At 39.6% G+C, this 25,541-nt stretch overlaps 1 protein-coding gene across 2 annotated transcripts; it reads right to left on the reverse strand.

The window, feature by feature from the left end:
* Positions 1 to 2,563: 2,563 nt before the first annotated feature.
* Positions 2,564 to 25,524, reverse strand: LZTR1 (leucine zipper like post translational regulator 1). Of its 2 annotated transcripts, XM_081864752.1 has the most exons (20): positions 25,172 to 25,524; positions 24,970 to 25,032; positions 22,333 to 22,389; positions 21,671 to 21,750; positions 21,009 to 21,117; positions 20,182 to 20,265; positions 19,307 to 19,364; positions 17,753 to 17,892; positions 16,474 to 16,675; positions 16,173 to 16,283; positions 15,112 to 15,204; positions 14,190 to 14,285; positions 13,442 to 13,625; positions 12,994 to 13,163; positions 12,620 to 12,776; positions 10,440 to 10,566; positions 8,418 to 8,567; positions 7,449 to 7,554; positions 6,253 to 6,333; positions 2,564 to 3,709 (listed from the first exon to the last, which is right to left on the reverse strand). In XM_081864752.1, the coding sequence occupies exons 1-20, from the start codon at positions 25,507 to 25,509 to the stop codon at positions 3,593 to 3,595; spliced, it is 2,523 nt and encodes an 840-aa protein (XP_081720878.1). In that variant the 5' UTR covers positions 25,510 to 25,524; the 3' UTR covers positions 2,564 to 3,592. The 2 variants fall into 2 exon arrangements, with proteins under 2 accessions (XP_081720878.1, XP_081720879.1); XM_081864753.1 differs by lacking the exon at positions 8,418 to 8,567.
* Positions 25,525 to 25,541: the final 17 nt, after the last annotated feature.

Below are 25,541 nucleotides of genomic sequence, written 5' to 3' on the forward strand. Positions count from 1 at the left end.
AGAAGGGCGGGCGGGCGAGGTTTGGTCTTAGACCGGGTTGGAAAGACGGCACTCAAAAAAGAAAAGAAAAAATAAGGCTGAAGGGCTCCAAGATGCTCGCCAAAGCATGGGGGGGGGAGTATCAGCAACAGAACGGGCTCTAAAGTTCTTTTGGCGCGCAATCCTCACCATGCCTACTTGGAAGTCAGTCCTTTTGAATTCAGTGGCGCTTGCAACCTTAGATATCAAGTGTCTTGATTGCAGGTGGTCACCGTGTGAAAGTTCCTGATGCTGTTATCTTGGATTATTCAATCTGAAATTATCCACCACTGGCGTCTTTGGTATTTTTATTTTTTATTTTTTAATACATGCAGACTTGAATTACAACCCAATTCTATTAAACACAATGACTAAGTAACATTGTATAACATTGTATGGGGCTAACTTTCAAGTGATTTTTTCCCATTATTATCCTTTTTACTTGTGTCTCAGAATCCCTTTATTTACTAGTAAATTTGCTTCAAGGTCATGCTTATCACTTCCATCTCCCTAATTATTATGACCAGTGCTTTTTTTCCCTAGAAAAAAAGGTGCAGTGCTGGTACTGAGTATTATGACCCCCCACCCCACCCCCCACTGAGGTTTAAGTGTATTAAGAGGTAACCTAAGTAATTTTAAATGTGCAAACTTGTGGCTCTCATACCAAGTGAGAAAGCAGGGGTAAACCAAGTTCTGAGAAATATCCTTTAGCTTTTTCATTCTAGATATGGAATGCTAAATTAGCAGGTTAGAGATCTATGATGACTGTGCCACAATGTCATGGTCTGGTTGGACGCAGACGAATGGTGGGAGGAACGAGCTGGAGAACCACCAAGAGAAGGCTCAGAGCCCAGGGAGGAGTGATGGGACCACCACTCCAGTTTTCCAATTCTCTTAAAGGTGGCCTGGAGGACCAATTGTGTTGAAAGAGACAGAGAGAGACCGTCTTGATGTACGGTAAGTTCAGCCATGATTGCTTCTCTCTCAGTCAGACTTTGCTCGCAAGCAGCATGACCTATTTAGCTGGTACCTGCCCTTCTTAGAAAAAGCTACACTGTTAACCAACACTTTGTGGTCTTAGAAAAAGCTACACTGTTAACCAACACTTTGTGGTTGGAAGTTTACTGTCAGTGTCAAAAAGGCAACGTCCAAGGAGATGGTAGAAACCTGTGGAAGCCTGCTTTTTAGGGACCTAAGCCTAGTCCTAACTGAATGCTGACCACAGTGTTTTTTCCATTTTGATACCCATGTCTAAGATGGATGCTAATTAACAAGTTGAATGCTTGTTTTTAGACAATCATTTATGTATTTCTATGATCACGCATGTATGTGACCAATAGGTATCACGGTCACACTTTTTTTTTCATGTAACAATGTATTGGGACTTTAAAGGTACCGATCGGGCACTCTGAGGAGTTTTTCGGTGTTAAACCTATTGAAATAGATCTAGAAAATCAGTTTCCTCCAAGAGCACATGGATGTGGTCTGCAACCACCCACTCAAGAACCTTGCCCAAGGAGGAGAAATTGGCAACTGGCCAGTAGTTACTTAGATTTTCCAAGTCCAGGGTTTCTTGAGGAGTGGTTTTACCACTGCCTCCTTCAAGCAGGCAGGGACTACTCCCTCTCACAAGGAGGCATTCATCACCTCCCTGCCTAGCCAGCTGTGACTGCTAGTTTTCAGCAGAATCACTCCAGAGCCAGTCACCTTGGCATGGATGACACTTAGTCAGATCTAGTGGAAACCCCACCTATTAAAAATAAGTGCTTTGCTCAAGTAATGGTTACAATTGGATAATAAGTTATCTCTCTCACAGGTTGATGGGTGGGGTTATCCAGAGGTTCAGAGTACGTTGTCAGCAGTATGCTGATGGCCCTCAGCACTATTTCTCACATCTGCAGGTGAGGCAGTGGAAGTACTGGACCAGTGTCTTGCCTCGGTAATGGACTGGATGAGAGCCAATAAACAGGAACTCAATCCAGATAAGACTGAGGCACTGTTAGCGGGTGGTTCCCTAGACCAGATGGGTGGGAGATCGCCTGCCTCTTGATGGGGTTACACTTCCTCTGAAGAAGCAGGTTTCTAGCTTGGGGGTACTCCCGGATCCATTGCTGTTGCTCGAGGGTCAGGTGGCCTCAGTGAGCCAGAGTGCCTTCCATCAGCTTCGGCTGGTGGCCCAGCTACACCCCTATCTGGACAGGGATAGCCTAACTACTGTTGTCTATGCTCTGGTAACCTCAAAGTTAGATAACTTCAATGCATTATACATAGGGCTGTCTCTGAAGACGGTTCGGAAACTTCAGCCTATGCAGAATTAAGACGGTTTGTGCAGAATTAAGACGGGCCCAATTCAAAGTGCTGGCTTTGACCTATAAAGCCTTAAATGGCTCAGCACCACAATACCTCAAGATACCTATTTCCATATGAACCTACCCAGACCCTGAGATCACCTTCTGAGTTCTCCAATATGGCATACCTGTGCATGCCTCTGTTACTGAAACTTGTAACTGACATTTTGATTCAACTGCAAAACATGCTCTATTAGTTAATTGAAAGGTCTGCTTTATTCAAATACATTTTTGTTTCCAAAAGCAGTACAGTGAGAGTAGAGAAGCAACCAAAAAGAAAGCAAGCCAGCAATTCAGCTATACTCCCTTTGCGGCGGGGGGAGGGGGGGAATGTTGAGGTTGCTAATGAAAACACATTTAATTAAAAAAAATGCAGACAAACAAGGAGACAACTTTTATTTGATCAATTTCTATGTGAATGTTTCAAGGTATACTGAGAACTTAAGTGTGCAAAATATCAGGCATTAATGTTCCCTAATTAAAAGATTGCGTCAAAGGCTTTCGAGAGTACACCACATTCCAATATACATTTACATTTCTTTGCCACTCTGCTTTTCAGAAAGTATATTCAACCTTTAAACTACAAACAGACACAATGAAAGGGATAACATTGTTTCGAAAAGAGTCTTTGGTGACATCTGCTTAGATGCTGGGAAAGGAAAAACATCTACGACTTGACAAATATATGCTGGATGCACCTTGTCAACAGATGCTCCATGTAGTGACTTGTTACACTGACGGAGAAGCAGAACACAGTTTTGGCTGCTCTACTGCATTCATAATTACCTGAAACCATCAGGCACTGAATCGTTTTTCCTTCAGCTTCTATATCTCAGTCCACCTGATTAAATGTGCCAGGCAGTACTGATGGGAAAAGGAAGCAACTTCTGTGTTTGAATAAAACCATCTTGTCGTAGTTCAAATGTGATGCTCTCAAGGACAAAGAATCAAAGAGGCATTATCAGTAATAAAGTTAAGTAAATATCAGGCTTGTTTCTTAGTAGTGCCAACATGCTTGAGAACTGTCGTATCATCTTCTCTTTGTATCCCTGTGGTCAAGTTCAGGTTCAAATTTACCTTTCACACATTCAAAGGTTTTCATGCTTTGAGGACGTTCTTCACCAGATCAACGTGGAATGGTAACAAAGGTTAGACAGACTGGTGGTACAGGTAGGAAAAGTGCCATCTCTTGAAGAAAAAGTGCAATATGAAGAATACGGGAAATCCTAGATATCTGAGCCAAGTTCAGCACATTGCTTGTCTGATATGTGATTTGCTAATGATTCTATGATGTCAAGTAAGAGAGGCTGACCGAGGGACCGAAGGTTTGGCAATTTTGAAACCTTCAAGAGGAAAAAAGAGGGGGAGAGAATTAGTTTTCACTGTAACACAACAATGTTTGAAACACATAGAATAATAAAAACAATATTAGTTTATTTTGTAGGCACCATAGCCCATGCCCATCTGATGCCCTACAAATGTTTTGGACTACAACTCTAATCAGCCCACGCTCACAGAGCTGTGCTGGAACTGATGAACGTCAAGGGCATATGGGCAAGTTTTGTAATGCCTTCTTTCAGCCTCATTGTATCCTGTTTGTACAGGTACATTTTTATTATTAGTTTTAATATAATACAGCACTTAATTTGTTCAAAAACATACACACAAGAGCACTAAGCATTGTGTACCAGAATATTTACATAGTCAGGGATTAGGTTTCCAAACATCTCAAAATTAAATATTGGAAGCAACATGAAAGATTCTGTAGGGTTGTTGTTGTTTTTAAAAAAGCAAGTGTGCACCCTTGTATTTTGAAACTTTGTATTCTTTTCCCTACTTTAAAAAGTCCTCACATTGGTGTCATTTGCAACCAGTTTCAAAAGACCACAGCACTTGCAACAGACTTGCTTTTAATTGACTCCTTTTAAATTCTGAGCAACAGCCATACTTTTCCTAGTAGACAGTACAATCTCACTTCTGAAGTAAGCAAGCAAGCAAGCAAGCAAGCAAGCAAGCAAACAGCATCAAAAACATTTTACATTTTTCTTATGTGTCAATACCTAATATTCATAATAAAAGAGTGTGGGTATGTGTAAAGTAATAACGCATTCTGCTTCTCAAACTGAAATCACAAGTGTCTTTACTTGGACTTTGTTATTTAAACTCACATGCAACTACTCATTCTACTTGCTTATTTTATAGCTTTCATCTTTTAATTTTCTTCTGTTGTTATAATTATACTGTGTTTTCTATACATTATAATAAAAAGCTTTACCCCCCAAAAAACCCCGCCACTGAAATCACAAGAAACTCATAATACCCTCTTGACCATTAAATATTGCTAGTTTCATCCACCAATTTCTGCATCAAGGGTGGAAAAGGCTTTTCACTAAGATTACAATACATTGGCTTATTCATATATAAAAATTCTATTTCAGGAATCTAATATACCCTCAGCATATGTATTTGACTTTAAAGGTCCCCAAAAAGGGGACAGTAGCATTATCAAGGGATAAAAGAGAGTAGTGCTGTTAACATCGATGGAAATCTGCCATTTACCAAGGAGGAAAAAAGGTACTGCATTGTACTGGACAGTTAGGTCTCCAACACAAAGAAATGACAGAACATAAAACTCCGGGGGGGGGGGGGGCAACGACACACAATTTAACACTTACTAAACTCTGAACAAGATTTTGTAATGAGGCATAAAGCTTTATTCTTAAAAAACCAACCTTTCTTTAGCTTAATAAAACTGATCTGTTCAGGAAACAGAATTCCAATATAATGAAACACTTTTTACTTGTTAAGCAAGCGGGTTTAGTGAAGATGGAACCTCCACCCCCCCCACAAAAGCATCTCCCTTCGTCTCTTCTAGTTTTCATCCCTCTGCGACTAAGCAGAGGGTGCTTCTGGAACTCTTTATGATATTTTTCAGAAGTCAACAGAAAGAGGTTTTATAAATATTTCAAAACACTGTAAAAATGTAAATATATATATATATATAAAACTGGTCTGCGGTTGGACAGGCAGTTTATTACTGACATCACAGACACTAGCCCATCAGCCCAATGCACAACAGCTTCTACTACAGCCCTGTAGATTCTCCCCCCCACCAAAAAAAAAAAAAAAAAAAAACAACAACAACAACAACACCCCTGAGAAAGGAAAGGCATGTTTGGATTAAACACTGCAAAGGTACTTCAAATCAGCTTCACTGCTGTTAAATGCTATGCATTTATTCATCCTTATTGGGCTCTTGAAATGGGCTAGAGGTAGCAATATGGAATTTTGAGGATTTGTTCCTTTGAGCAGGTGACCTTTCTATGACATATCACATTCCCTGCATTTCAAGAGCAGGTTGTCATGCTGTGTGTCTGGGGGTGGGTGGCAGAGCTCCTGCTTGTGAAACACATATCTAAAGTCTCCTTAGATTCTCAGAATATTTTCAGAGATTTTTTAAAAAATCTTGACCAACACAAAAGTATATTGCAGTTCCATGAAAATAGCATTTTGCAAAGTTGCAGAAGATCTTTTCCCTGGGATAGAAAACTGAGAGTTCTATTTACATTCATTACCAGAAAGGACATTGTATGCTATATGGCCAAATGAAACACATGGAAACAAGGTACATAGAACAGTCAGTATTTAAGAAGACAACAAATAAAAGGTAAAGAGGCACTGAAGAAATGGAAAACACAACCACAAACATGTAAAAATAATGTTAGTGACTATATATTTATCAGTGTTAAAGACAAGTTATAAAAGCATAGCACACAGTCCAAAGGGAGGAACAAGAATGAAATGGAGGACTACCTTAAGCTGTTTTCAACCATGGCAGTGAAAGGGGACAGCAGATGCCCAGAACCCAAGAAAACATCCAACCAACCTTGGTGAACTGGTGAACAATGATATGCAGGCAGTGTCTCTTCATATCCAGAGCCTGGGTCTTGTCAGCTGCCTCTAAAATCTGAAACAGAGTTTCTACATTTTTACTATGTTAAAAACAACAACAAACCAAACCACTTTAAATGTTTAATTGTTTAAGAGCAGTCTTTATAGATTAATGGTGCAATCCTATTGTAAGATCCACTGGGGTGAGCAGGATTAGGATCCAAAAGATCTCCAGCTGTGCTGAGAGGTTCCCAGTACAGACTGGCTACACTGGCTTCCCCCATCTGCAGCTCAGGTACAGAGACACCAACAGAACCAGGACCCAGCTGGCTGAGACAAGCCCAGTGACTCTTAAGCCAATGTAAGCCCTGAGAAAGGGGAGTTGCATACAGCTCAGTCAAGGAAACTGGCAACTGAGTGTAAATTAAGCCATCAAAAGGGTGGTGTAACACACTAAAAAGCTTGTTTTCCCTCTGCTAGGCTTTAAAAGCTTGTTTTCCCTCTGCTAGGCTTAGGCTGCCTCAGCCAGCTGTAGCCTGACTCCTGAAATGAGTTTGAATCCTAGTGTATTTGCACTGGCTTAATTTACGCCAGGCATGCTTTATTCCAGCTTCTTGTGTATAGGATCGCTCCCAGGATTTTCGTGTTTTCTTGTATTTGAGGCAGAAAACAGCATAGAACTAGATACTGATTATGCACCTTCCATTTTTAATCTTATGGCAGTCATAAAGTAATTGGGGCACTTCCATAAAACTTAACAAACAAACAAACAAACAAACAAACATTTTAAAAACAACAACCACAAAACTTTATTTAAAAAGTTTTCATTTAGAAAATAAAATAGTAATTGGGGCAATTCCTATGATACTGCATCAGCTCAAGTCTGTTGTAGAAATATATTAAGGATTTAGCCACTTTGTAGGGTGTCTTTACACCATGGGGCCAGTAGGATGCAATCCCAACCTATGCACCATTTTCTATGGGAAGGAGTGCATTTAACCCTCTTTGGGCAGTGGCCGTAATGTTCATCTGGGAATGTGAATTCATCTTACAAGCCTCCAAGACAAAAATTTATGGGTCTTTTATTTGACAAGTTTCCATAGAAAAAAATACGTTAGGAGCTAATTGTAATTACAGTTATTAATTGTAATTGTAATTACAGTTAGTTCCTGATTAGGTGGTAATAAGTACCTGGAGCACGTTTTCCACAGTAACATTCATTTCTAGGTTCTGCTTACAATATGCCTGGAGTCGGTTATTGTAGAATCCATAATAATAAGGGGCAGCAAAGAGGTAGCTTAAAAAAGCCAGTTAAAGAGAATTCATGTTTCAAGTTGCAAGGAACAGAGGTACCATAAACCTAAATGGAATGGCAATAAGGATGAACAGAGATTTGACCTCTGTCTGCTGCATTCTCTCTAATGTGTTATTGTTATAATTGCTGCTGGCTGCCTCCTTGAAAGTTGTCTTTGGCTCTGGGCCATGCATAGCACTGCCACATCAACCATGCTATATATGCAGCAGCTGTTTCCAGGTTTTCTGTGAACTCAAACATTCTGGAGAGACAGAATAAGCAAAAAGTGGAACAAAAAAACAGAACTGGTGTCCTTGAAGAGGATCAATTCTTATAGTAAACTGCCAACTAACTGGCTTCCTGAACTGAAACTATCTGTTTGTCTGTCCAAGGATTTTGGCCAGGAACAGCACTAAGGAAAATAATAAACTATACAAAAAGTCTGGGAAAGGTGCCCTGGGAAAACTACCCTATATTTTTACACCAGATGGGAGAACCAAAGCAAATATTCAGTGATTCTACAGTCTTAACTGTGTTTGGAATATGCTGAGACACAAAAGAAAAATGAACTCATCTGAGCTTTTAGGTTAATGCTCACAAAAAAACATATTCTATTTACTGTTCCGTTTGACTATGCAAAGCTAGCCCTTTCCACAAAATCCTATTATACCCTTTAAGATTCATTCAAAGACTTAGCCTAGATGTACAATATATTGATTGACAAAGAATTACTGTTCACCTCAGTATGGTTTTTGCATATTTATAGCTGAGAAAAATGTGTGAAATGGAAACACTAAAATGTTAAGTACATTTTTATAAAAGTATCAAGGAAATAGATCCAGCCTATATAGTCAGATAAAGGATACAGAGAATCTTCAGGAGGCATGTTCACTTCACCATAATAAATATATCTTAGCATAGACTCAAATGCTTGTTTGCTTGGAACCATCTCACCTATTGAAATATTAACTTGCCCATCTTCTGGCATAAAAGAACGAAACATAGCTTCAAAGTAACTGGAAAAAATGCAAATGTGGTGATGCAAGAAGAAACAGGGTCAGCCAAAATAATTAAGGCATTTTTCTGCTACTGTCTGCTTTTCATAAGATTGTTTCACTAATTTTTAGCCAGCAAGAAAAAAAGTGGATGGTGGGAGGCCTAAGGCATTTCTAAATGCCTCTTTTATATATTAAATTGCTTAAGTCTAGGCTTATCAAAATGCAGAATTTTAACAAGCTGTTTCAGAAACACATCCCATATCATGTCTTGAACAAACAATGATTAATGAATACCAACTAACTAGCATTTCTAAATTTATTTCTTAATAACCTATTTCCCTATACTTTCCTTCAGCAAATTTGCTTTAGGATTATACTACATGCATCTATAAAGTAGCCTCTGCTCTAAGAAAGCTTATGCCGTATTACAATTCTTCAAGAAATTCAACGCTGTCCCTTGTAGCTTGACTTCAGAAAGTGGGTTTCAAACTAAATCACTGCATAAGCAGAATGACTTCCACTTGACAATGTGACTTGAACAATGCCCTCATCCTCCCCCTGTGCCACCTACAAATCTGTTGTTCGACTCATGCAGTAAGTTATTTAGTGTTGCTTTAGATACAACCTTACGGATTTTTATCACAATGTGTTGATTATTGTACCAGTGCCAGGATGTTTGTGTTATAACCAACGCTGTTTTGTCAATTGCCACTTGATCTGTTTTGCTTTTACATAATTCTTAATATTGTTTTTGCATTTGGTTCCCCTCTAACTTCACTCTTCCCCACATGTGTGCACAAGCTGACCAATTTACATCAAACACCCGATGAAGTGGACTCGGGTCCAAAAAAGCCTTTGCTATACAGTGGTACCTCCAGTTACAAACTTAATTTGTTCCGGAGGTCCGTTCTTAACCCAAAACCATTCTTAACCTGAGCTGCGCTTTCGCTAATGGGGCTTCCCACTGCCACGCGAATTCCGCTCACATGCTGGGGCAAACTTCGCTACTGGGAGCACCTACTTCCGGGTTAGCGGAGCTCGTTACCCGGACCATTCATAAGGAGGATGGTACATAACCCGAGATTCCACTGTAATAAATATGCTAATCTTCTAAGGTGCAACAAGACAGTGTTGTTTCCCCTGCAACACACTAAGTTGGATATCCCAGAGAAAAAAGTTACTTTTGTATTTCTCATTCCCCAATAATTTCTGCAACCTCTCTTAGCAAAACATTCCATCAAAAGTTGGTAGTTTAAGTGTGGTAGTGGCACAGGTATCCAGTCAAATTTACAATCAAAGTTACGTATGCTTTCCAGACAGGTAGCCTGGTTAGTATGTTGCAGCAAAAGCAATAGTCCTGTGGCATCTTAAAGACTATGGTAAGATACTATCTTTCTTAGAGACTGTTTGACATTACTCCTGATTGTGAGAACAGGAGCAGATTTCAGTATACTCCCCCCCCCCCCCAATCTCTGCATATAAGCCAACATCCAAACTGGGGCAGAGGTCACAATTATTTTAACATGGATCTCCGATGTTCCTGGATATCAAATCTGTTTTGCACTGTGTATTCAATATCCATAACACATCAAGGGAGATCCCCATTCCAACAGCAGCGGAACTCCACTCAGGAACTCCCTCCATTCAGGAACTTGCCATAAAAAGAACAAGGAGAACAGAAAGGAAACAGAAACCTAAGAGAAATGAAAGGAGAAAGTAAAGCCCCAACAGCTGAAAGTATAACTCTGTACCACTGAATGACTGATTTAGCAATAATAATTAATAATAATGTTATTATTTGCACCTTGCCCATGTGACTGGGTTGCCCCAGCCACTCTGGGCAGCTTCTAGCATATACAAAAACATAATAAAACATCTAAGTGAACATACCTGGAGCGGGCTGCAAGAATAGCTTTATGAGCTGGTCTTGGGTGACCATCTAAGAGTAGAGTTATATCACAGAATTCTAGTCCAGCACCTTCCAGATAGGCCTTCATATCCTGAATCAATGAGGTTCCTGAACATGAACACACAGAGAATAAATGTAACACACAAGAATGGATCAATGTACAGTTCAAATGAATATGAATCTTTTATCTTTTCTGTGAACCGCCCTGAGACCCCTGGGTATAGGGCAGTATAAAATAAAATAAAATAAAAATAAAATAAAAATAAAATAAAATAAAATAAAATATATAAAATATATAAAATATATAAAATATAAAATATAAAATATAAAATATAAAATATAAAATAAAATAAAAATAATAATGAGTCACAGTTGTATACTGCTTTCCTTTGAAGGAGGAAGTAAGCAAAATATCACATTAAAGGAAAATTTAGTCCAAAATTATTAGTACTTATTTCATTTAACTTCCTATGAAGCATCTCAAAGTGGCTTCACAATACTGCATGTATACAAACAATAATTATATATATAAAACAGTTTCAAAGCCAATATAGACACTGTTTGGGATAAAAATCTCCACTTAGAAAGTTTTTTGAAAGAGGAAAGTTTTCAACAGGAACTAAAAAAAACAACAAACAGTGCCTCTTTGATATGAAAGGTGGGGAGGGAGTTCCAAAGGCTAGGTGCCACCAGACTAAAGGCCAGATTTCAACGTTGTGCAGAACAGACCTCCTGATAAGATGGTATTTGCAGGATGCCCTCATCTGCAGAGCACAGTGACTGATTGGGTATGTAAGGAGTCTTTTACGTATCCTGGTCCCAAGCTGTTTAGGACTTTGTACCAGCATCCTGAACTTAGCCTGGAAACTAACTGGCCACCAGCGAAATTCTTTCAGAAGTGGTGTAATATGATGGTAGGAAGCCACCACATTTTACACGAGTTGCAGCTTCTGGGTCAACCTAAAGGGCAGCTCCATGTAGAGTGCACTGCAGCAATCCAAACTGGATTTTCCACACGTGGGTGTCAGACTACCCCATTCTAGAAATGGTTGTAAATGTATTACCAGCTGAAAGCACAAGGCATCAAGGTCACCTGGGTCTCTAGTGAAAGAGATGGATGCAGGCACATCCACAGATCCGGTATCGGAAACCACCCTACCAACAGTGTTTCTGTCTTGTCAGAATTCTGACTTAGTTTGTCCAGCTCACTGCCAAATCCAGGTGCCAGTCCAAGGTTTGCCCAGCCTCTCCCAAATCAGATGTTAGAGAGAAAAAGAACTGGAACCATTAGCATACACATGACACCTCACTCCAGATCCCCTAATGACCACTCACAACAGCTTCATGTAGATATTAAATAGGAGAGTACACTGTGATCCCCCTTAGCACAACTGCTAGGGGTGTTGAGAGATAATCACCTCAAATCAACCAAATTGATCACCATCAGTAATGAGGGGGACTTGCATGGATTAAAAATAGAATTTGCAAACAGAAAATTGGTATCCAAGAGTTTCACTCTTTCCTATCCTATAGTTTGGTCAAATGATTCTCTTCAGCAAGCCACTGAGTTTTATTTTAAGGACGGCCCTCTACCAGCATTATGCAATAAAATGCAATGGAACTAACTATGTATGCAGAACCAGATACTGATAGGTACTCCAGTTCTCAATCTGGGTAAAAGTTACACCATCACTCAACCCAGCTACTAAGACCAGCAACAAGGTCTCTGGTCTTCATGACCCTTTAGTGGATGGTAACCTCTTGTCAGCCCATCAATAAGAGCTAGCCAACAATAAGATTTCCATTCTCTCCCCGCTAAAAACTATGAAGTGCCACTACACTATTATTGTTTTTAGCCGCCCTGAGCCCGGCTTCGGCTGGGGAGGGTGGGATATAAATAAATTTTATTATTATTATTATTATTATTATTATTATTATTATTATTACACTATCCTCTTAAGATACATTTTATTTCAAAATAACTTTTTTACTGAATTTTGTTCTACATCCCTCTATCAACTCTTGAAAGAGTTAAAGTAGTTGTGCAAGCAGAATTAAATGACAGCAACAACTGGAGTCAGTCATGTTCAGGACCTGGGTCATTATTTACATTCATCAAGAGCCACAAACTATCTTTCATTCAAGATGAAAGGTGCGTTACCAATATCGAGAGGCTGATCGGAATGTGTTCGAAGTGGAGGTTGCTGTTTTCTTCGTACTATCTCCACGATCAAAGCTGAGGAAAGGTGTTCAAATTCTTTCATCATTATTACTTGATTAAAGTGTGATTCTTTTACTACAAAATTCAGGCAGTGTTCCTAAAGGAAACAAATAGTTGCTTGTCATCTGAAGAACCACCACCACTTTAAGAAAAACACAAGTCTGTCATATTTCTCCTGCAAGTTATCTTTGAAGAATCTACCAGCAAGTCTATTCTCCCTCAGAATGTTCTAGAATGGGATTTAACCAATTAGGTTGGTTCTATTTGGACTAGGGTTTTTTAATGAAATCTTACTCAGTCTTGCACACACCTACCTTTAGCTGATCTAACTGAAGTTTGTTCGCATTTTCGCACACAACAAGCACATTCTGCAGATCGACTGAGGCCTCAATATACTGGACACACAGCTGTTCCAATCGTGAGAGTTTGAAGTTAAGGGCCAATTTGTACACATCCATGATTAGCAATACATCTTGCACATGCCCTGTACAACACAAAAATATATATATAAAATAATTTAATTTAATGTACTGAAGACAGAGAGAAAAGTGTGACAGCAGGCAGGGAAAGGTTCCCTGTTCCAGTATTAAGAACAACTTAATTGGGCTCTACTAGCATAGTATTAAAATGCCCTTGAAGCACAGATAAATAACAATGTGTTTATGGATTGAAACTACATAGTTATTATGTGAAGAAACTCTGAAAGAGGCTGAGACAGAAAATTTACACTTCTTCTCCCAGGAAGCCATTCTGCTACCCTACCTCTGCGTGGGTATTTGATTTTGTCGGTGTACAGGAACTGCATGAGCACCTCAAAAGGCTGGGCTTCAGCTTCCCGGATGGTCACCTCCAGCAGCGGCTGCAGGCGGCACAGCTTGACATTGTTGCCTGCTGTCTCCATCTGGGGTGTCCCTTCTCCTTCTTCATCAACATCTTGCTTAGATTTCTAACATCACAATGGGAACAAGGAAAGACTGAACCATCTGGGCAATCTTACAGCACAACAGCACCCCAAAACCATTCATGCATTTAACCATGTACAGACAATATCACACAAACCAACTTTTGTTTTTAACGTAACTTCAGTACTAAAAACCTAGAATGGGGTCACCAATGTTGTGCTCTCCAGATGTTGTTAGGCTAGAACTCCTATCAACCCCAGCCAGGATGGCCAGTGTGCAGGGATAATGACAGTTATAGTCCAACAGCATTCAGGTAATCATGCTAGCTATCCCTCACCTAGAACATCCTGTTTCTTAAACAAAACAAACAATTCTGACATAGGTGCTCATCCAGGTTAACGGAATCCAATCACAGCCTCTGTCTTTCAATTTATCAAGACAAACTTATGATAGATATTGCTGTGCCATGTCAATGAAACTGCAAATCTGGAAGTCATGAGATTAATCACAGAATCAATTCTTCAAAATGTTTTTCAGAATGCATGCCATGACAATGACTGCTATAATAGCTAATCGTCCCACAAGGAAACCTTCTCAGCAAATCATACCTGCTTCAATCTCTCTCTTGCCTGTGTAATTTTCTTCCTGAGCCACTTACAGCGGGCTGTGACAATGGCTGTATGTCCTCGCACTCTTTCTTCCTTCTGTCAAACAGTCGAGAGAAAAAGAATTGCATTCTTTGACAGTTATAGGATTTGACAGATAGCTGAATTTTAAAATCTTTTAACTTGCTGCAGTAACAGCTGATGAGAGGCAACACAGCAAAAAAACCCCTTATATTCATTTTTAAATACATGCAATTCTCCATTTACATGGGAGTTATGTTCCAAGGCACCGGGAAGCCCATAAGCCCACCCCATGCTGCCCCTTTGCAGTGCCAAAAATGGCACGTGCATCAGCGGCGACGCACATGCCAACTGTGCGAAATGGGGAGGTACCTGTACAAAATGAGGAGATTGCTACAGATGTGCAATAGCTAGTATAAACCTAACATTATTTCAACATTTTCCAACATCAATATTACACCATCCATGTTGATATCATGCAAATGTTAACATATTCTTGCTGGCAACTTTTAAATCCTGAAACCAGGGGTATAAAAAGTGACAAGCAGAGATAATGGGCAATATCCAGTTAAGGATACTACAAGTATATCCACAGAAATCAATGCATTTAAGTTCAATGGGTCTACTCTGACTGGACCTCACTCAATGTACTACTCCATTTCCCTATTTCCTAAATAACAGTGGAATGTGCCACTATCATACGTACCCCTATAACCTATACATAGAGAAAACTCTTCAGTGAAAAAGCACATAAAAAGCCAATTTGCAACATCTGTTTCTCTCCCTCTCCATCAAAGTACTGTATATAATTAAAAGTATCTGATGTAGTATTGTATCACAACTGTATCTCTTTAGCCAGGAAGGAAACAACTTCTGCTCAACATTTCCATTAGAACACACTCACCTCTCCAAGAACAAATTCCAGGTCACTGAATTGCCTGTTTTCCCACAGTCTTCCATAGTCATCATGTAAAGTGCATTTGGGATAACAAGAAAACTGAAAATGAGAGTTGAAGTCCTGTTAAAAGTCTGAAATGGAAAGGTTCTGTCGTTGTGTTGCCGTATTACAAAAGTGTAATTATTAAAGTTGCCATTGGAACCAATGTTTTGTTGCAGTATATAGCAGCCAGCTGTAGAATGACTTACAACATTTGAACAGGAACAGAGCGAAAGAAGCATCCAGGCCTAATTCACAGGTGCCAACAGCGGTGTAGGTGGCCACTTGAAATATAACCAAGTGGGGGCAACTCTGCATGGAAAGCTATCTGAAATGTGTGTAGTATTAGTGAATTTCAACATACATCAACACAAATATACAAAATAAAAAAATAAAAAAATCAGGAATATATGAATAGCTAGAATAAAAGTATTTCACATGAACAGCTTGTTGCACTGAGCCATCTCAGAATAGCTGTGTTCAAGCAGCCACCCACATCACTTCTTATATTTGCAAATCAGGTTTTCGCTAAGTAGGCAGAGGATAACACATTTCCATGATGTACTTGTGATTCTATGATGAGATGCAATGTGCTCAGGTAGAAGGATATATGCTCTGGCTGGGAAGTTTGCATATATCAGCCAGGTGCAGCAAAAATTAATATGAAGCTCCTGTTACATTTAAGCATCTTTGTTTTCGATTCATATGGGTGCAAACTCATACTGGCAACTATTTTGGAGAGCTGCCTAATGCTATTGTTATGGATATGAATGTTGACATATATGTGGCACTCTCTTCCTGGTCACAGGGCCATGCTTCAAGATGAGTTATTTAAAGAACATTGTTTGAAATGTTGATGAAATGGTCGAACTTACATTGATTAAAGTTTCACGTTATAATTTAGAATGAAGCCAAACATAAAAACTTTTAAAATAAATTGTTCTTTGCTGTTAAACTTGGTCATTGGGAAAAAATAATAGTTATCATAATCTTAAATGAAATGAACACCAGTGGTTTTAACGTGTTACCTGAAATCTGTACATTTCTCCACTCCTAATGTTGTTATCCACTGTTCCACCAAAGATGTACATTGCATCACAGATGACTGCTGCAGCATGAAAAAGTCTTCCAGTTGGTAGCTAGAAGGGGAGGTTGGGGGGAAGACACACAACATGAGCAGACATTGTATCTGTCAAATATATAAAACAGAGATTTTTCAACCCAAAGGCCACATTTCCCTGATGGCAACTTTCTGGGGGGGGTTATTCAGCAACATCTGGAGGGCTAAAGGTTCCCCACACCAGATTTAAATCTTAATATATTTTTTACCTCGCTATCTGGGCTTGGCTGGATAACTTCCCATGTCTGAGAATCTACATCATAGCAGTGAAGTTCATTAGGCAATGTGTTGTCCGCAGCGCCACCAAACACATAGAGATGGCGATCGAAGGCAACCATTGTGTGACCATATCTCCGCTGTGGGGGAGGAGGAGAGCCCCGTAGTAAATGCTCAGTCGGAATTCTTGTCCAACTGAAGTAGAAAACAAAAGGTTTTAGTGGCTCAGTCCCTAAAGACACACATGAATCCATATACACAACTATGTTATCTTTCATTCTCATAGCATACCAGAAGCTGTAGTATGATATCAATTCTATAGCTTTTTTTTATGTGTATATTATGTGTTTTGGATCTGTTGTCTTGTCTAAGATGCAATAGTCACTCAGACTGCAATCCTAATGACAATTCTGAATACAGTGGGATTATTTCTGAACAGACATACGATTGTGCTATTTCTTTTAAACTTATTTTAAATGCATTGGTACAATAAATTTTGCTTGTAAGCAATAATGTAAACATTTGCAACATATGGGAAAGAAGTACAAGCTTTTGTCTGAGTAAGTGACTTTAGTAGGTGCATATATTATAGGTGCCCCAATATACATCAAGAGAGCAGAACAACAGTCTGTAATGACAATCCTTGCCCTTCATGAGCGAGGAGAGCTACAGTGCTTTGGCTTTCTGGCCCCAACCTGGTGTGTCAAATGCATTAACAATGCATGATGTCATCTCACAATATTATTACACAAAAGCAGGGGTGGCTACTCCCAAACTGGGGGCCTAATTCAGTACCCAAAAAAGTGTTTATACTCTCACGGTCCCACTAACTTTGATGGGAGCAGAAAAAATATAAAAGCAGACACAGTGCTGGGGTAGGAAGAAGAGGCTTAAAACTGCTCCACCCAGTCCAAATGACAATCAGCAGCAGCTACAGCCCCCTTTACATTTTTATTAGTATTTTCATACTTTTTCCTATTGAATTGAAAACCTCCCCCCCCCAATATTTTTGTGGGCACATTATAAAAATCACATTAAATACTTCAACTGCTTCTATTTCACAGTACAGGCAACCCCCAATTTGAGTGGGGGTTTTCTTCCTGGTTGTCACGTGCGATGGCAGAGCACCCTGCCTTTTACACCCTCGTCTGGGTCCAAAAATGACACACACATGCACCATCACATGTGCTTTGAACATGCACAAAATGGTTGTTCCTGTATTATTTTTAATTCAGCCACAATTTGGATTGGGTTGGGTATTTTGATACTCACATTTTTTCCTTGAATTCAAACTGAAAAAGATTATTGGTGATCTTTGCTCCGCTCTGACCAGAGAAGACAAACATCTTCTCTTTGCAAACAGCTACAGGAAAATTGCAACACGAAGGAGGAATCTCACCTGTTTGCTTAATCTGAAAAGCAGCAACACAAAATAGACCATATTTCATCTTGAAATTAAGTCAAAGGTCAATTTCAAGTTTGGACTGCTCACTCAAAACAAATACATATACAAAACATATACAACAACTATGTTCTTAGCAAACCATGCAATTGTTAACATGCCCCAAATGTATTAAAAACATAAACCTTACTAATATCTTGCAATACAATCCTATACATATTCACTAAGAAATATGAGCCACTGAGGTCAACGAGGTTTACTCTCATGTAAGCAGGCATAGGACTGCAGCCTTGTTTACTTAAGGTACAATCTACCAGGAAATACATAGGTGGAATGGAAGTAACTGCACACACCTAGTTATGAACATTGGTTCTCTACTATCAGTGTCACATGATGAACTAAGTTTGAAACTTTGGAAACTTCACTAATAAGATATTGCCAACAGTTTTTGCACTGAATGTTGGTGATAAATTATATTGTAACAATGACGCATATGGATCAAGAATATTCTTGGCAAATTCAACTATTCATTGTTTACTACTACACCAAAACATATAAAATTCAGTCATTATTTAACTTAAACTACTGAGTTAAGTAGTAAAGACATCAACTGAGAAGGATAGCAGCACAGGTGTTCGGTTGTATGAAAATGTAAGAGTTTAGGTCATGCAAATATGCAGGAGTAGATTTCCGAATCCTGAAAAAGTTTTAAGCTTTGAAAACATTCAGCTTTAGTAAGTTCATAGCCCTTGTTATTATGAAGAAATGTTGAAAGTATGTAAGCAATATCTATTGGTGGCTCAGGTTATTTGGGTCCATCTGAATGCATCTCCCCTTTTATTAAAATTAAAAAGTATGCTATTCCATATTTTCTCCAACCTGGGAATGATCCAAACAGCCTTCTGTATCCATGGTTCTCTAGCAAGAACCCTTGCTCAGCACTAAAAGACACCTTCCTCTCCACATGAAGGAGGCAGGGGAAGAGAAAGGCTACTCATGCTGTGCTGCTAAGCTCTTGATACAATAAGCTCCCTCTTCCCCAATTCTCTGGCAAGTGCAAAGAACTTGGAAGAAGAGAATGGATGGCCATCTCTCATAGATGCTTTAGCTGAGATTTCTGCGTTGCAGGGAGTTGGACTAGATGACCCTTGGGGTCCTTCCAACTTTAAAATTCTATGAGAAGGCTCTGTGATAACCCAAATCACAATTTGTGGGCCCTTGGATTCAATAAAGAATGTGTGGCAAATGCTCCATTATAAATGTATATCAAAGCCATCAGGGTGTTCTGGAGAAATGGTTAACCTTCACTGTTACCGAGGAATTTTATTTTGACAAGACTAAGCTTTTCTAGATCACATAAGTGACACAAACCATATCAAGCATTAAAATGAATAGTTAGTTTTTAAAATATCAATTCCTCTTACCTCTTCCCAACAAGTTAAATCCCTGTCTTGTAAACTAATGGTCCACATGTCATTGAGTCTGCATCAAGAAGAAAGATCAATTTTAAAATACTCTTTAAAAGCTGATCACAACCAGACTGGAGTATATTTTACTCCTTTCACATATATAATAAGATTCCTTCCAATTTGGAGACTGAATAAAGACCAACCTAGACATTACAGATACATGCATACAGCAAACCTCTCTCACCTTTCCCCCTACAAAAAGCAGCTGTGGGGAGAGGGGAATATGAAATGGAGAGACAGTATGGGAATTAGCCACTTCCTTTGTGCTGCTCCCCACACTCCTGACGTCAGCAAGCCTTTTATTAGGGACTGAGCCTTAAGTGTGGCAAACCCTGTCCTGTGGAACTCATACTCTCGCCTCATTTTATGAGTTACACTGCCTTTCTGTATGTTATGAAAATGTGGTTTCTAATGTTTAAATAAATAAAAGTGCTTAGCAAGGCATTTGGCACAAAGTATATTACTTCTAGTTTGTTCTTGTCTGTACAAGAGGCTCTAAAGGATGGGAATTATCAATTACCAACAATGAAAATATTTCAAAACTACTTTAAACATGTTATTTGATCTTCCTTCACATCGGTTTCAGTTGCTCAATAAGCTGCACACATGCCAGATCAGGTCTTATTAACTACAAGTTTCTAGATGTCATCATGGTCCGACTCTAAACTTAAAATACTAATTAAGAAAACAGTAGGCTCTAGCACAGATGGCCTAAGAGAGAAGAGTTTTTGTTACAACTCAGAAAGACAAGAAACCCTGTTTCATATTTAGCAATACTGAAGCTGGATTATTGTGTGTGAACCAGAAGAGACCAGAAAAATGCTACCTACCGTGCATTCCCATCATATCCTGCAAAGATCCACAATTTGTCACTATAGACTGTTGCACCATGAGCTGACCGGGCAACAGGTAATCTGAAATAAGAACAGACCTATCAATCATTTTACATGACAACGTGAACACACATTTATAATAAAGGCAATATGTGGTATTCAACTAAGTTTTTCTCTGAACATACCCAATGAAATAAATGAACACATCTGAGTTAGATCCATTATTTTCAATTAGTCCACTGAGTAAACTTCCAATGAATATCTCGCCACCCCCCAATATTTGCCTTGATGCCTAAAGAAGTGGTTAATAGTATCTAAACTTTAATAACTGGATCTAGAGAAATGCTAGAAGAAGGGAAAAGGTAACATTCGTGTCCCCCTACTCACAACATGGCAGTCCCCACATAAGGCTCTCAAGGGCAGTGCCAAAGTGCTGTCTGCCGGCACCGGGTGCAGGAGCGTGTGCTTGCCCCCCCCCCCCCCCCGCCAGCAGGGATGGAGAGCACCAACACAGCCCTCACCGCTGCTAGATCAGAGCAGGGGCACAGAGGGTGAACAGCACTCTCTGCACTCACCCTATCAGTTGACAGGCAGGCATAGGGGCATTGCCCCCCTGGGGCCCCCACACTATGCTACTGCTTGAGGGTCAGGAACCCTGCTGAATGGGTTAGGCTGTGGTGCATAGCACTGGGGGTGGGGTCCTAAAAACCTTTTTTTAAAAGGACAATAAATTGCAAGTATCTTTGCAGGCTTTACAATCATATTCACTATAGTATAATAACAATCTCCTTTTAAAAGGTTTACACTGATGCACAGGCTTTTACCTTCCTTCAATCTTCCACTCAGTCCACTGACCAGTTGCAAGCTTGTATTCAAAAAGGTCATTTTTATTCTTCAAATTGGAATTGGAATAAATGTCTCCAGTATAGCCACCTAGATGATGATAATGTGGTTGCAGTAAAAGGGATATTAGGCACAATTTCAGATTGAAAATATTATTTAATAAAATTATGGAGCTGAACAAGGCAAACCAACTGGGGTGCAGACCGCTATATAGCTATCAGTAGAGAACACAGCCCAAAATTCAACTTTGATGCTTTTTTAAAACACACACACACACACACACAGAGTTTTGATCTACTGCATCTATATGATTTCATAACCACCTATAATTTCCATTGCTCAATACAGCATTATTCATATATTTTAGTATCCTGAACACTGTACATAAATTATCAAGAATTAAGCTGTTCGTTTGGATATCCATATTCATGCTACCTGTTTGAATTAAGTTGTGTGCCCTCTCTACAAAACTGGCAAATTGGCAATTATCTACTATATGATGACACAAACACTTTTATGATTCCACTTGTCAGTTCTTGCACTAGTATTTGCTGGACAGCACTTTCACAAATCCAGCAAGACCTCAAACGTATATTTATTCAGACTTGCTCACAGATAATGATGTAGCTTACTAATAACTTACCAAATACAAACATACTGCTTCCATAGACTACTGCTGAATGGTGATATCTGGGAGCTGGAGGGGTCCCTGTAGTAAAAGCCCTGCGCAATGTAACACAAAGCAGTACAAATGCAAGAGTACTCATTAATGTGACAATATTTTATTTGTAAGGATATTTAATTATTCATAGTTTGGTGTGGATTTTAAGTGCATTTTCTATTGCACTATTGACTCTAAACTCATTAAATAATTTGTTCATTTCACACTGTTACAGATGCATGCAATTTGTGGTATTTTGAGAATTTTCTTAGAACATTTTAGAGTCTTTGAACTGCAGAAAACAGCAGCCACTAGATATATTTTGTTTTACTATAAGAAAGCATTATTGTAAATATAGATTTTTAGCAAACTTCCAAGTTTAGGATTGTATCCTAATTTTATAAACAAAGGGTTGAGGCCTTATTACAAGTTTCAAAATTGCCTTCTTTCCCCATCTATAGCACTTCAACATAATTTGATTACAAACCCAAAGTAGATAGTTATCAAGTATACATTAGCCATTAAAAAAATGCCGCATGCCAATAATATCTAATTTTGTCAGCCATTTAGAAGGTCTAAGTGGTTAGGCTTTAAAATAGATGCCAAAATAATATATGAAATATTCACTAGAAATATAGCTGTACCTGCACCAAGAACAGTCCTTCACGTCAAATCTCAATAGGTCATTCAACATGGTTTTCCTTCAGAATAAGGGAAATAATATATACAGTTATCTTCAGATATAAGATGAAATATACAGGCATAATGCCAACCTCCACATTATTTAGTTTTTAGTCTCCAACCATTCCAAGCAGCAGACAGTACAAAAGAGATGCTTTGTACCCAAAATAAATGAGAGCAAACACAGTAATTCACACTGGCCTGGTTCACTCACAACACAAAGCCTTGGTTTGTTTAACCAGAGTATAGTTTGTTTGAATATTTGAACCAGCCTATGGGCCTACCAGGATTTGTTTTCTGGTAACAAGCCAAAATATTGAACCATTGTTTGTTGGTGGGTTACAAATCTTGGCTTTTTTAAACTATGGCCTATCATTATGTCTGAATACAACCATCTTGATGAACATTGGTTTGTTTGGCTACTCTGGCCCAGACTTTGCCAAGCTACAGGGGCATAAGACAAGAGCAGACAAAACACAAACCAAGATTTGGTGAAACAAGCCATAGTGTGTTTTCTCATCTGTGAGATGGTTTGCTGAACCATTGTTAACCCAAAAAATGGCTAAGCAATATATGTGAATGTTGCTATTTATAGCACTTGTTTATATTACAATTAACTTTACCAGCTATTACACTGATTTGCTAAAATATTACACATTTATTATTTGCTGAAACTGTCCTGGCTATGCCTATCGTAATTTGGATTTAATTACTGTTAACTAATTTGCCACACACATATAATGTGCATTTGTCTCTATTAGTAAATTGCTTTGAGAAATTATACAGATCTGCCATCCCTCAACGTGGACTAAGTCAAGATTACAATTTTCTCCCACAATAATTCTACCACTCGCTTTGAATCCCATAATCAAGATCCAATTTTATAATCAAAATGTTATTAAACATAAATTTCTTCCAGCGTATCCACTTCTAATATCTTACCAAGTTTCAGCAGTTACGGGAGAGATATGACAACACCAGGACAGAGGGTTATTTTGTTTGCAAATGATTTTTCCTAGCTATCTTTGAAGCCTTTGCCTTCTCTTTATTACAGTGGCAATAATGACAGCTTATCATACGAGAGACTGAAGGAAAATTCATGATTTTAGTAATTTGCAGGCATCATCCCCAACCCTCAAGCATTTTATAGTTGAGGTGCCACCACAGAGCGGGCTCTTTCCCAGCTTCCTGCATAGTAGACTTCTATTGTCCCCCACCAATGATCTTACCACATCAGCAAGTCAATATGTAAGGCGATGCTCCAAATACTTAAATCCCAAGTTGTACAGGACTTGACAAGTCATCACAGTACTAATACTCTGAATGTGGCTCAGTAGCAAATTGGCAGTCAACGCAGGATCAGAGGAATATAATCCTGGTACCCATAATAACACTACCCATAATAACATTGTTATTATTCCCATATTGCCTGGATTTGCTCTGAAACAGAGATTTTAGATACCAAACATAAGAAACCAAAAGATAATAAGTAGGCTTTTGGTTTTTTGCTTCCTTAGTGGAGTTTGTGTCAGAACTTCTTTATATTCAGCAGAAAGCAAAACTAGAGGTTGATCTCTGTTAACTGTAATTTGTGAAAACAGTTTCTAAAATCACACATAATTTGAGCTTTTGACAAGGACTATTTATTTATTTAATTAATTAATTTATATACCGCCCTATAACTGGAGGTCTCAGGGCGGTTCACAGAACAAAATCAAAATATAAAACCACAAAATATATAATCAAAATAAAAACAACAATCCAGTAACACCCCCACCCAAGAACCTCTAGACACTTATAATATGATTTGGCATTCTTATATGACACATAAAGAGGAACCATCATTTTCAGGACAACCCCTGTCACAAGCCTAGCAAAGCTGGAAGGATGCTTAATGATCTGATAAAGTGGATAAGTCTTTATTTGTTATTTTAACTCACATGCAACTGCTACATGCCTATTTTATAGCTTTGTTTTTCGTATTTTAATTTTTGTCTGTTGTTATAACTGTTCTCTTAGTTTTATATACATTATAAAATGAAATAATGATGTGTGTGTGTGTGTATATATATATATATATATATACACACTGTATATATTTTCCCCTACCCTAACCCCCAAATCACAACAGCAAGCAACAGAAAATTCAGCTCCTCTGGGCTGCTCTTTGTTTTTTCCTATTTCCTGTTTTAGATACCAAACATCAGAAACCAAAGTATTTTTATTTGCATGCGTAGCTTTTGATTTCCACGGCAAATCTCTCCGGCAAAAAAAAAACCCTTCCCCATCAATCACCCCACACTTTCCAGTTGGGTTTAGGGTTGCTACTCACTTTTTTTCTTCTCCCTAGCGGGGCTCCTGCGAATATAAGCGTGTGACAAGCAACAGTTCCACAGGGGAGCCTTTCTGGTAGAGAGACAGTGATAGGGAAGGCTGGGGAGTTTGTGAAAACCTTTCCCCCCATCGCTCTGCTAAAAGGCACAGAGGGAAGGGAGAGAGAAAGCGACGGCGGCATCAGCCTCGCCTACGCGAAGGCGACCTGGGGATTATGAACTGCCGGCTGCAACGGGGTATCCGCAATTCCCGGCAGGAGGACTCACCCATTATCCCCGCCGAAGACGTAGATGGCGTCTCGATAGGCGACCACGGTGTGTTTGCTGCGGCTGAGAGGACGAAGAAGAAAAAACGGCCTTATTGATCCCTCCAATAACTCGTCAGCCGCCGCCGCCGCCCCCTCAGGGCTCCCCCTCAGCGACAACGCCCCCCCCCCCCGCTCACACCGCCGCCCAGCAGCCTCCTCACCGAGCCCCGACGAACTCGTCGCAGGGCGGGAGGCGGCGCCACCGGTGCACGGCCTCGAAGGGCCCGAAGTTCAGAGTCAGGTATTCGACGCTGTCCGAGCAGCTGTGGTCGAAATCCACGCTGGGCGCCACTTTGGAGCGCCCGCCCGAGCCGGCCGCATCCGCCATGGCCCGGGCAAGAGAGGAGGAGGAGGGCCAACGACGGCCGGTAGAGGCCCGGGCGGAGCAGAAACTACACTTCCCGGCATTCCCGTCTCGCCTCAGAGGAACTGACGCTACCCAGGAGCGCTTTTCGTCGTCGTCGTCGTCGTGGCCACGTGAGACTACCATCCCCAGCATGCCAAGCGCGTTCTGAGGCAGGCATTCGGAGG

Source organism: Podarcis erhardii, assembly GCF_964252035.2.
Source record: "Podarcis erhardii genome assembly, chromosome: 6".
Classification (NCBI taxonomy): Eukaryota; Metazoa; Chordata; class Lepidosauria; order Squamata; family Lacertidae; genus Podarcis; species Podarcis erhardii.

Bases quoted from the DNA above. Each gene is read 5' to 3' on its own strand.
- LZTR1 (XM_081864752.1), bottom strand. From the start codon at position 25,509: ATGCTGGGGATGGTAGTCTCACGTGGCCACGACGACGACGACGACGAA. The intron at 21,118-21,670 runs GTAAGTTATTAG...ATCATCATCTAG, and splicing joins AAGCAGTATGTTTGTATTTG to GTGGCTATACTGGAGACATT. The intron at 16,676-17,752 runs GTGAGTATCAAA...TTTCTACTTCAG, and splicing joins TTTGAATTCAAGGAAAAAAT to TTGGACAAGAATTCCGACTG.